This window comes from Peromyscus leucopus, chromosome 8b (assembly GCF_004664715.2).
Source record: "Peromyscus leucopus breed LL Stock chromosome 8b, UCI_PerLeu_2.1, whole genome shotgun sequence".
Taxonomy (NCBI): domain Eukaryota; kingdom Metazoa; phylum Chordata; class Mammalia; order Rodentia; family Cricetidae; genus Peromyscus; species Peromyscus leucopus.
In genome coordinates this window covers 67,039,800-67,052,745 of record NC_051086.1, presented here as the reverse complement: position 1 = coordinate 67,052,745, position 12,946 = coordinate 67,039,800, and the positions used below count along the sequence as shown (strand labels likewise).

The following is a 12,946-nucleotide window of genomic DNA, read 5'->3' as shown; positions in this document are numbered from 1 at the left end:
GGATTGCTGTTTTGTCTTTCTGGTCTCTGGAACAGGCCACTTATGGACAACTTGTGCAAAAGTGTGTGAGGTACTAAGGAAATACTACAAAGTAAATAAATAAAAAGGAGTCAGGACCTGTGCAAGTTTTTCCACTGGACATTATAATTAAGCCATGAAGAGACTCCATGGCTTAATCTAGCATTGCTGTTGGCTCTGTGATCACACATGGATTCATGGTTCCTATATAGAAATGTAGTTAAGAAGTGTAGCATGTGAACAATTTCTGATAAAGAGTCATTCGTTGGGACAAGATCAAAAGAAAAGTTACAGGCAATTAAGAACACCACATTGTCTAGAGGAGACTGTCACCACCCAAAGCGCCTCCATAAGAATGCTTGCAAGACAAAGGAGTTGTTGCCAACATTGATTAGTGAGAACTGAACTGTTCCAAATACCAGCTCTCATGCCCCTTAAGCTCTGAAACTAGAGCGTGAGACCTGGCATAGACCATAGTGAGAGGTCCGCACCCCAGGAGAACGAGAAGCACGTGTCCTCCCACTGCACCTTCCCATCATAACCAGATCTAGATAGTGTAGCTGCTGAGAGTCTGCTGGGCTTCAGAGCCAGACCGGACGTCTTCACTTGACCCTGATGCCAGCCTATCAGACACCTGTGCAACTGAGGGCACGTTCTTTAACTCCAGCATCGTGTTGCTGAGTGAAGTCTCCTTTGATACAGCATCGATGCTCCAAGACGGAGAGAGGATGACACATTCCCTCCCACTGAACCAGACTGGCACCTGCAACCTGGGTCAAGATAGGCATTTGAAGCCTAACCCTGATAGGTATCTGATATTTCTGAATGAAAGATCTTTCTTAGTGTTGAGTAATGACATACTTTCATACCAGCATGCCAAGGGGAAGAAAATAGCCCCTCTGCCTCATCATTGAGACTACTAAAGAATGGAGGCCACTTTGAGTGACAAAGAGAAATGGGGTGGGGAGAAAGGGAATTGGCACACACTGGACACTTGTACATGCTTCATTTCACACACACACACGTACCAGCTCTATCCCTGTTATTAAGTTATTATGTTACTAATATTAATAATGTTATTATTATCCCTGTTATTAAAAATTCTCAAGGGCTAGCTCCATGTCACACATGGCCATACTTAGTCCAATTTTACACAGCGGCTGCATCTTCCTTTTCCTCCTCCTCTTTTTCATGTTTGTTGGCTGTATGTGTGTTGGTGTATGCATGTGTGTATTTGCATATACACACACCTATGTGCTCATGGAAACAGGCAAAAAAGAGGGCATCTGATGTCCCACTCTATCACTCTCGGCCTTATTCCCTTGAGACAGGGTCTCTCACTGAAGTAGAGCTATGCTGGCAGACAATAAACTGCCATGATCCTCCTGTCTCCACCCCATAGAGTGTCCTATATTTATAGGCACATGGATGGCCACACCTGCCTTTTAGTGTAGATGAGGGATTTGAACTCACACCATCATATTTGTGCAACAAGAGCTTTTATCCAGAGTCATTTCCTTAGCTACGGTTCAGCTTCTTGATTACCTGTCTTCCTGTCTCCAAGCTCTCTCCTCCACACCTTCCCTCTGTGAATTTGCATATCCACCCCTTACCTCTGTAACTTGAATAGCTCCCCCTTGTGTTCACCTGGCATTAGATCCAAATCTCAGTAAGGTGGTGCACAGAGCCTAGCCTAGGAATAGGGACTGGCGTTCTCTTTGTTTCAATGTCCAATATGCCTAGAATTCCTCACTTGGTTAAACTACATGGGATGCTAACAGTGCCTCACACTGAACTCCTAGGGGGAACAGGTGGTTTAGAGATTTCATTTCCAAGTAACAGTGGCGGGTGGAGCAGCTCCTGAGGAACACCGCATTCTTATTACGTTTAAATAGCACCGACCTATACTGTAATTCTGTTGTAACGCTGTGCCTGCCTGTTAGATCATTTTCTGTGATTGTGATGGCACATATCTAAGGTAAACAATTTACAAAGAGGCAAAGTTTATTCTGGTTCGTGGTTTCGTAAGTTTCCATCCATAGTTAGTTAGCTCCATTGCTTTGTGGGGCCTGGAGCAAAGCTGCACCTCACAATTGGACCACGTGGCAGAGGAAACTACCTACCTCAGGGCAGGCAATAGGTAGAAAGGGAGCAGCAATCAGTGGTCCTGACACCTGCTTCAAGTTCATGCCTCCAATGCTCTAACTTCCTCCAATGGTATGGCACCTCCAAAGGACTCCACCATCTCTGAATAGTGCCAGGGGCTAAGGGCCATGCCTTTATCACATGGGTCTTTGGGTGGACATTTGTCAAAAACCATAGTACTTTCAGGCTAGTGAGGCAGGGGTGGGTGGATGGGGAATGGGGGTTATGCTACTATAATTATTTTGTCACACAAGAGGGGGAATGTTTGTGACCCTCCAGGATTTCAGCACAAGAATGAGACTGTGACGTTCAGAGAGGAGGGTGGGGTTGACAAACACTTTGTAGTTAGCCTACAATCGGAGCAGACTCATGGGCCACCACTATCGGTCCATTGTACAGATGCCTCGGAAGAAATGAAGATTCTTAGCTTCCACATCAGACCTACTGAAGCAGGAATTCTGGGTTTGGGGTGCAGGCTAGAGTTTAATAAGACTCCCCTCAGAAATGATTCTCATGCATGCCCTTGCTACGCAGCAACCCTTTAAAAGCCATCTTACTCTGACAAGTGTGGAAGATGCATGCCGGATACTACACTCACATAATTAAGTGAATACACTGCGGGGATCTAGTTGGTGCTTCGAGATACCTCTTCATCAGCAGGATTCCCTTGAACAGTCCTTGTCACCCACATATCTAGGCTTGGCCCGTAAGCCCGAGATAATGTGTGTTTGCAAGCTGTTCTTGGATTACTCATTCAATCTCTGCTCCTGTGATTTTAGTTCTCAGGTTATTTTGACACACCTTCTAGATTTACAGTGGCAACAATCAGTCCTAGGCTTTCAGTAAAGAAAGCGAGGAGTGGAGTGGCGCAGTGACACAGCCCCATCCACCAGGTGGCAGTATGAACGGCGGCATGTTGGAATGAATGAAAGGCCGGCAGGCAAGGTTTGGGCTAACTTCCTTCCAAGCCTGTTCTTTCCAGCACTTGTTGAGAATAAGTTGACATCCTAATGCTATTTAAACATGTTTTTTTTTTTAACTGAGAATATTCCCAGCTTATTAAAGGCTTCTAAGCAAGATATTGTCCATCTGTGTCTTCATGGTCTTCTGACCATGGAGAAATGATATGTTTCCTAATTCTCAGATGCTGTAGCTGCCTTCTTTCTCTTTGCATCTAGTGTCCAGGCAGGGCTTACCACTATGATGTTGGTTTTGAGGTCAGCAGGTAGGGCTGTGTCCAGCCATGGGCACATAGTATAGGGTGTGTGTGTGTGTGTGTGTGTGTGTGTGTGTGTGTGTGTGTGTATGTAAAAGCTTTCATATAGGATGCCAATGTGCCTTTCTATGTGAGAAGACTATGGATAATACCTTTTCTGAATTTTCCACAGGGAACACATATGTCTTGTACAACAGGATAAAAGCAGGGCTTAGTGCATCTACCTGATTTCCTGGCTGGAGAACAGACAGGACCATGTCCCTTCTTGATATAATGATTCCACAGCCCCAGGTCCCATAGCAGCAGCCTTCATAGATTCCTCAAGACAGAAAAGCCTCCATGAACACAGATAAACCTCAGAGACATGTCTCTGGATGCATGGTAGCAATTAGGCAATGGGCCTACATCTAGACATTACTTATTATATATTGTAATGGAATATGAGATAGGATGTATATGAAGGTACATAATTACTGCTGTACTATAGAAGAAATGGGAATAATGTCTACCAAACTATAAATGGTGATTATTTCAAAGAGATGAACTTATAGACATATGTAGTCTTTTGATTTGCATTTCTTTAATTCTTTAACTTTTGAATGAAATTTAAGTTATAGATTAACATGTATCATGTATACATGTTTATGAGTACTGTGTGATAGTTCAGTTTACATATACAACATGTAGTGATTGAATAGGATAATCATCATTCCTGTCACCTCAAACTGATCAATCTGTGTTTTGGGAGCCTTCAATCTTTTCTAGTTCTTTAAAATAGATAAGAAATTGATGTAGACTGCAGAGTGAGCTAGTGTGCTATGGAACCAAGGACTCATTTCCTCCACTGTCTTTTGGTACCCATTATCCAAACTCTTTCTCCTGTATAATTTTCCTAGATAGCCTCTGATAATCACTGTTCTACTCTCTACTTCCATGACATCAACATTTTCCTTTCTATAAATGAGTGAGAACGCACAGTATCTGTCTTTTTAAGCCTGGCTTACTTCACTTAACAGAGTGTCTTTTGGTTTCATCCATGCTGTTGCAAATAACAGCACCTCATTCTTTTCATGACTAAATACTATTCTACCACCCTTATGTGTGCCATTTCATTTATCTGTTCATCCATCCGTGGACACCTTGGTTGATTCCATATCTTGGTCGTTGTGGATAATGCTGTAACAGGGAATGTAGGTATGTCTTTGATATAATGATTTCTTTTCCTCTGTGTATATACCCAGTGGTGGGATTGCTGAATCAGATGGCAGTCTTGTTTCATGTATTTGAGGAACTCTGGTGCTGTTTTCTGTAATAGCTGTACTAATATACATTTCTGCTGAGAGTTCCCGATGGGAGTTCCCCTTTTTCTACAGTCTCACTAGTCTTTGCTATTTTGGGATTTTGTGTAATAGTTATTCTAACTGGGGTGAGATGATGTCTCTCATGGTTTTGGTTTGCATTTCTGTGATGACTGCTGACATTGAACATTGCTTTTTCTTGTACCTTTACAAAGGCAAAAGCTGCTTTGTGTCACTACAGCAGTAAACCTGAGGCAGGCAAAAACACTTAAGTCAGGGGGTCAAGGCCTTTGTCCCCATGTCATCTCAATCAGAGTGCCTGATTCTCTTCTTGACAGTGGGGCCAAGGGCTGCACTTGAGAAACTGGGACAGGGGACTGAGTAGTGGCCCTTGTGCCACACATGTGTCCTCTCAAAGAAACGGCTTTCCTTGCTTTAGTATTTGGCTGATTCTGTTACTTATACTTAAAGGGTCAAATGTCAGGACCAAGCCTTTCATTACCCACCTAGATAGTCAGTGGAGGCCCTCCCCCACAAAAAAGCCAGGAGGTGGTTGCTACTCCTTTAATCCCAGCACTTGCGGGGCAGAGGCAGGTGGACCTCTGAGTTCAAGGCCAGCCTGGTCTACAGAGTGAGTTCCAGGACAGCCAGGGCTACACAGAGGGACCCTGTCTCAAAAACAAAACACAAAACAAAGCAAACAAACCACAAAAAAAAACAAAGCTAAAGACTTTGTCATCAATTTAGATATGAAGAAATTACATAGGGCAGGAAAAAAATCTGAGGAATAGCCTGTGAGTGACAACAGAGTGACAGTCTGGGGCTATAGCTTATAAGATGTCCCGAGAATGCAGGGGAAAAGTTGCTAGGGAGATGGAAGCAGGTCAGAGAAAGCCAAATTAAAGGATGGTACAACCAGTCTTTTTGGGGTACAGAGTAGGACAATGCTTTCATGCCCCAGCTTCAGAGGACAAGCACAAGAAATATTCCTCTGTGGGGACTTTGTCTATCAGACACGAGACTGGCATCCTCATGGTGTTGGGAAACCAGGCCAGAGTGCACACAGGTCCCCCATACCACCCAGTGGCCTGGCTATGAGGCTCCTGTGTCTAAAGGGATGAGACCCAAGTGTTCTGAATTCAGGCCTGTGGCTAAATGATGGCTTCACCCTGCACACACTTATTCTCTAGACTGACAAGATGCTCAGGGACAGACTTGTCATCTACGATTCTGACCAGGGAGACCACGGAGCTCTCCTGACCATGGAGAAGGAGAGACAGTATGAAGCAGAAGAGAAGCGCTCTCTGCTGTGGTTCCACAGTGCTTGGGTGCTGCCTTCCTAGAGTATCTGTGATTTTCCAGTTTCTTAGCTGGAAATGGGAAGCCCTTTACACAATTTAAGAGACGTGGGAGTAGAAGCCAGAGCATATCATCATGCCAGGGCTAAGAGTCTTACCTGCTTTCCAATTTCAGGTTCATCTCCTCCTTCTAGGTGACAGGAATATGACTGAAGAGAAGGAGTGTGTGTGTGTGTGTGTGTGTGTGTGTGTGTGTGTGTGTGTGGTGATGGACCACGGCTTTCCTTGCATCCCAGCTCCTATGGGGCCAGCTGCTATTTTAGAGGGATAGAGGTCACCTGATGTGGGGTCATGAGAGCTTGATGACACATGCTGGAAGCTCCGATTACTTCCTAACTACTAAGCATCTTTCCCCCACTCTGATATCAGCCATTTGGAAACTCTATCTTCAGGAAGATGAGATCTCTCACCTGTCTCTATCCTTGGCTATCTCCTCATTTCTCTTTTGTAAATCCCTTCATTTCAGAGTTTGTGTATTGGGAGCAAAGCGAGCCTAGTTTGGTAGCACATTCACAGTGCACCTGACACACCGGGGGGAATATCCTGAGGTTTAAGTCCAGTGGGTTTTTTGCTCTTATTCTTCCATACTTCTAGTTGTCCTGGGGCTCCCCTACTCAATGGAGCTGCTAAGGGGGTGCCATAGCCTGGAATAAAGGGGCCAGGGCTCAGTAGGGAATTTCAGGTTAGCCTTGGTTGAATCAGACATCAGTAGGCCTAATTGAGAAAGAAAGGGCTTTTAAAACTGGGGAAGCACAAGAGTTAGCTGAGTCAATGCATGGAAGGATGCAGGATGTGATTGAGCTTTTATCCCAGGGAAAGCGGAAATGCTTCCAGCTAGCAAGGAAGAGGGCAGAGGTCCTGGAACAATGCTATCTGAATGGTTCATTTATAAATCCTCTGACACCCCTGCAGTGGCAGGCCTGAATGGCTGCAAAGGAAACCTATGGCTTACACAACTTAACGTCCCAACTCTCTGACTCTTCATGGAAACATTCATAGTCTGGGTGTAAACAAAGAGAAAATATTAGAAAAACTTAAACGTTCAATGGTGGAGAGTAAAACACATCAATATAACTGTGTGTGTGTGTGTGTGTGTGTGTGTGTGTGCACCTACATTTACAAATATATTGTAATGTCAATGTATGTTGCAGGTCTGAGAAAATGGTTCAATATGTACTAGTAAAAAAAAAAAACCTAGGAAAATCACAACTTGTAACCACATGTGATTATTCTGTGCAATAGGAAAGAACATAAGAAGAACATGGCCCAACAAGTTAAGGATGGCTCTTTTGATGTGGCATTATAGCTTTTTTTTTCTGTAGATTCTGATGCATCTCTAATGAGTATGAATAAATATGTATTTACTGAGAAATTAAAATTTTAACCACCCCAAAGTTTCTTATATTTGAAAAAGATGATTCTGAGACAGATTTTCCCTTGAGAAGGGCAGGAGGATTCACAGGGATTCAGCTAGATTACTGTTGCATTTTTAGTAACCACATGATAGGGGAACCACAGTCTTGGCCAACCCCCAGCTAGTAGTTCTGTAATGTTTAAATGGAACATAGTTTGTTTATAATATCTAATGTATGTAGCTTAATAGAAATCTAGTCTACATTATAATGTCTTTGTTCTAGAGAAAACTTACACAATGTTATAATTATACTTTATAGTATACATTTACTGTATTATAATTAAATTATTCTTCTGGGAAAAATAAAAGGTGTAAGAAGGAGGCAGTTGTCTACAGGGTACAATAATCAGAATCTTTCCTTAAGTCCTGAATTTAGATATATTGTTCTAAATAGATGCTATAAGTAGATGTGGCATGTGGCAGTCACATGGGAGGTTGAAGCAGGAGGATCAAAAGTTCACAGTCATCCGCAGCTACATAGTAAGGTTTATAGGTTTGAGGCCAGCTTGGGCTGCATAAAACTATGCCTCACCCTCCCCAACCTCCCAAAAGAGGCAAAATGATATCCTTAATAAATTATTTTGTGGGCATCAGAAATAAAGTGAGTGACCTGTAACCACAACATTCAACAAATGAAGCCTTTCTCTGTTGAAAGGCTTAATTTGACACTCCCCTTCCTCAAAGAAACGTTTATCTATGAGAGTTAAATTATTCTGGAGCACACTCAAAGGAGTGTCCCTGTTTCCCACAGGCAGGCATCTGACCTGCTCTCACACTACAGGAGACATATGTACTCGTGCCCAAAGTACTATTGGAAAGCTCTACTCTTTATGTATCAGAGTATTATCAACATGGATGGAAACACATGATTTTTCTACATTAAAGACATTAAAGGCCAAAGAAATAAACTTTAAAAAGCACTTAGACCAGTACCTGGAAAATAAGTCTTTCCTTTATAAAAGTATAAAAGTTTTTACTCATTAAATACAATGACTGGAAACCATCTGTGACCTAAACATTTGTTTCCTGCTTTGATAATATTTATGAAATGATTATTTATAATTTTTATCCTTACGATTTCATTGCTAGGAGTTTACAGGAATCATCTTCCCAGACATACAAAATATTAGTGTTACACCATGTTCACTACAGCAATCAGCACAATAGGACAATGCCAAGCAAATGAAATGGTCATAGAAGGTCATTAGTTAAGTGAATTACAGTAGATCCACTCACTAAATTCATATAATCCCCAAAGAATAAGATTTATTCATAGGCTGGCTATGGTGGTGCACTTTTTTATTTCCAGCACTTGGGAGGCAGAGGCAGGCTGATCCCTGAGTTTGAGGCCAGCATGATATATAGAGTGAGTTTCAGGACAGCCAGGGCTACACAGAAAAACCCTGTCTCAAAAGAACATTTTTTAATGTTGGCACAGAAATACTCTTGGCAATAATTTTAAATGGAAACAATATAAAGTGTTACTGATGATAGGATATGTCAGATTGTAAAGTACACATTAGTTGATGCGAGTGGAGACAACAGTGGAGGGCTTGTCTTTCTTATTCATTATCTATTGCCTCTGTTTCTTCACTTGTAAAATAATGGCATTAGTGTAGGGCGATGGTGGTGGCACACACCTTTAATGCCAGCACCCAGGAGGCAGAAGCAGGAAGATTTCTGTGAGTTTGAGCCAGTGTGGTCTACAAAGCAAGTTCCAGAACAGCCAAGGCTGTTTCATAGAGACACCGGTCTTGAAAAACAAAAGAAAAAAAAACCCACCTAAAACCCAAAACAAGCAAAAAATAAACAAACAAAAATAAAAACAAACAAACAAACAAATGCTTTGGAGGCATTGTAGGGAAACTCTGAGATTTAAAAGCAATAAACAGAAATGGCCTAGCAGAAGTAGAATTTTTGAACAGGCAACATGCCCCTGAGAAAGAAACAATGATTTTTTCCTTCTTTTCTCCACCCCTGGTGCTTGGGGTTGAACCCAGAGCCCTATGTGTAGTAGATATGTGCACTACCAGCAAGCCATGTGCTATTTGTTAAGAGGTTTGAACTTTGGGCAATACATTCAACTTGATGGGGATATCCAAGATCAAAATGCCAGAGGCTCATCTTACCTGTGTAATCACCTAATCCATGTAATAGCCCACGGGGCCTTGACTGCCAATCAACTGTCTCACGAAAAGTTTTTTTAGATTTACAGAAAAGTCATTTGGAGACAGTACAAAGAGGGCTGGCTCTTATATTCTTCCTTCCCCAAGTCCATTCACAGATTTTAGACAAAGTCAAGTCTGTACAGAGTGACTCAGGTAATTTTGATTGTATATGTAATTTATAATCAATCAAAAGTCCCAGCTGAGCATCCATGACTTCCAGTTGTATGTGTTGATGCTTGTGTTGGGAGCAGTAGCCGCCAGGAGTTTGCAGGGTTCTGGGCAGAGAATTTAGTGGCAGCTTGCGTTCCAGCTTTCCATATTTCACAGTGTTGATAGAAAACTCATTTTCAGTTTGTGTGTTTTTCTTTTTATTCCATGGCCTTACAAACTTAACCCATGGAGGCCTGGGATAAACCAAGAGTGCAGACTCCCCACGTGATCTGTCTCCTCCCTCCCCCTTGGCAGCAAAGTGTCATTGCTGGGCTCTGCTCATCGTTGAGACTTTCTTTTTCCTTTCAGGGAGAGTCTGGTCTCTGTTGCTCTGGACTCATTCAAGTCCAAACAGTGGGTAGCAGAGTCACCTGACTGGCAGATTTGCATGAATTGGGTGAGGCTGTCAGGGAGGAGTCAGATGTGCCCAGATTAGAGACAGACAAAAGAGATTGAGGAAGCAATTCACTATGTTCTCTAGCCCAATGCCTCCCAGGGCTTCTGAACTCTATGGAGACAGTGATATTGTTTCTCTTATGCCCTTTCTTCTCAGAATAGAAATAGAGAGAGACTTGATAAGAACAAGTCCATAGTGATCCTTGGAGAGTCTCCCATGTTTGAGAGCAATAGGCTCAAGCTAATAATGGCCTGGCAGTGAGCAGATCCCCCCCGAGAGGCCACCCTGGAATGACATGAGCTGGCCTTGTTCTTAGACCATCATTAGAGATGTTCAAAATATGCATGGGGTGGACTCCAGTGTGAGGTGCTGAGTACTAACAGCAAAAGAAAGTATGGGCAGATAGAATACAATCCATTTTTAAGGAGTACCACTATTTCCTATGCAATTAAGAAGAAGAAACCATGCACATTAAACTGTGACCTGCTATCTATTGCAAGATTTATCTGGATTTTTAAAGATATTTAAATTTGAAGGAATATGTATGGGTAGTAGATGAAATGCAGTAATTTCCAAAATGTCTGTAGTCACAACCCCATCACACTTCCACACTGTGATTATCTGTCAAGCAAATGTAGACAAGGATCCTCCTGTCCTAAATGGGGAAAACAAGATCCCCCTGGAGCCCTGTGTGTCTCTATAAAACTCCCTTCTTTACCAGACTCTTAATCTCCCATTGATAATATCTAAACACTGAATTATAAGGTCAGCCGATGTTTTAAGCATGGTTTGAAGATGATTGATTTTGGCTAAAGAGCAGTGAGATGTTCAGAGCAAGTGAGACATGGGGGAAGGTCTGTGCTTTCTTTCTTATGATCCTGGAATCCTGCCACCAACATCCAAACCCATGTGACTCAGGCATCCTGACAGTCCAGCCAGTCAGGCCCAAGGGAAGTACATGAGGTCCCCTTTGATCTCCAATTTGCCATCCAGAAAGCCAGGTGTGTGCAGATGCCACTAAAATGGGCCCAACTAGACTGCCCAACCAACCTACAGAAGTTTGAGCTAATAAATGGTTGATTTTTTGTTGTTTTTAAATCCTCAAGGTTTGGGGTAGTTTGTTATGCTCAAGTGCACTCGATCCTAAACAGGTACTGGAAGGACTGTACCGTCACAGTACAGTCCAAGACATTTGGCAGGCAGATGGAATCTGCTCAATCTGTGGTGTTCTACCACAGAATCCTGAATGGACCAAGGCAGAAAGAGATGACAGAAGAAAGATCTGGTCCATTTTCAAGCAAAATACAATATAGCCAGGCTCTCACAACAAAGGAAAGTACGACAGTGGACGATACTCACTTTGAAGACAGGAGGTTTGCAGACATGACCACACCCATCGCTGCAGCACTTCATTTCACCAGAGCATGAGTCATCTCCTGTGCATCTCTCATGACAAGTTCCACCAGTATTTGGGGTCAGAAGGGGACAAGCTCCAGGTTTTTGTAATCCTGAAATACACAGTGGTGTTTATGGAGCCTGAAGCAGTCAGAAGACAAGGCTGAGAATTGATGCTAGAGATCTGAAAGCCTGGTCAATAGCTTATTCTTTATTCTCCTTTGCACCTGGGGCTCTTCCCTCAGCTTCACCAGGTCCAGTCTCTCTCTTAGGCCTGAGTGTTCCCTGGCCATTGGTGGAGTGTGCTCCCTCCCCAAGCCTGTACAGTCTCAGTAGAAAGAACCATCCACTGTCACTGCCCCTTCTTTACATCTGAGAAGATGCTATAACCCTCCAATGACAGCCAGACCTCTCTCATCCCACCATACCCCAGGTTCATCTCTGAGCAATAGCTCCAGTGACCCCCTACATTCAAGGCACATCTACAAACAGATAACCTGTCCTGATCTTCATGCCATCTTATGTCAGACGAAACTCTCTCTTTTAAAAAAGATAAGAAATGCAGAGTGATCACTCTTTTAGTCTAAAGGAAGTGATTTGATCCAAGCAGTGGCCACATGGCTCCCCCCTGTTTTCTGAGCCCCAGGCCCTAGTGTGCTATGATCCCTCTCTGCTTTCAGCTTGGATCCCCTTAATACACTTACTTCTGGGAGAAGACAGAGCCCAGGCCATGTCCATTACTATGGAGATCAAAGTCATCAGAACCAAGGCTGTGGCTGTCTTCATGCTGGCACTGCTGAGCTGAAAGCACAAATCAGTTTATAGCCTCAGTAACACTAGAAGCATGGGTGTGACAGGATGCTGTCAATTGGTAAGTATAGAAAAGAGAGCTTTCTAGAAAGTGCCTGCTGATAGCCTGGATCCTTCTATTTCTTAACTGGCTTCTCTCTAAATACAATTAGAGTATTGTTTCTTGGTAGTTAGGATAGGGAACCAAGAAAAACTCAAGTACATTACAACACTGTGTTCCTCCTTATAACACAGCTTAGCCCTTTATGAATGGTAAGCAAAAAATAAATTGTTTCTGTGTAGCTTAGCAGCTCAGATTGAGAGTTGACACAGAGATGGCCACATTGGAGTACAGGACCATCTCTGGCTCCCTAGACATTCAGTTGTGTAAGGATGTGGCATGCTCTGGGAGAGATGGTGGCTATGTCCGTTGTAACTCTATGGATGAGATTCCCTAAAAAAACATGTGTGGAATCTGGATTCCTCTTAGTCTCTCCTGGAAGAGAAGGAAACTTGCAGATTTCAAAGTGGCTACATT

At 42.9% G+C, this 12,946-nt stretch overlaps 1 protein-coding gene across 1 annotated transcript; it reads right to left on the bottom strand.

Moving 5' to 3' along the window:
- Positions 1-5,828: 5,828 nt before the first annotated feature.
- On the bottom strand, positions 5,829-12,529 carry LOC119086982 (WAP four-disulfide core domain protein 18-like). Its single transcript, XM_037201180.1, has 3 exons — positions 12,324-12,529; positions 11,584-11,732; positions 5,829-5,933 (listed from the first exon to the last, which is right to left on the bottom strand). The coding sequence occupies exons 1-3, from the start codon at positions 12,403-12,405 to the stop codon at positions 5,829-5,831; spliced, it is 336 nt and encodes a 111-aa protein (XP_037057075.1). The 5' UTR covers positions 12,406-12,529.
- Positions 12,530-12,946: the final 417 nt, after the last annotated feature.

What these genes read in the sequence shown, in the direction of transcription:
- LOC119086982 (XM_037201180.1), bottom strand. Translation starts at nt 12,405, where the DNA reads ATGAAGACAGCCACAGCCTTGGTTCTGATGACTTTGATCTCCATAGTA. An exon ending in GGCTCTGTCTTCTCCCAGAA is followed by an intron (nt 11,733 to 12,323) that starts GTAAGTGTATTA and finishes TGTGTATTTCAG; the next exon opens with GATTACAAAAACCTGGAGCT. An exon ending in GCAAACCTCCTGTCTTCAAA is followed by an intron (nt 5,934 to 11,583) that starts GTGAGTATCGTC and finishes CTCCATGGTCAG; the next exon opens with GAGAGCTCCGTGGTCTCCCT.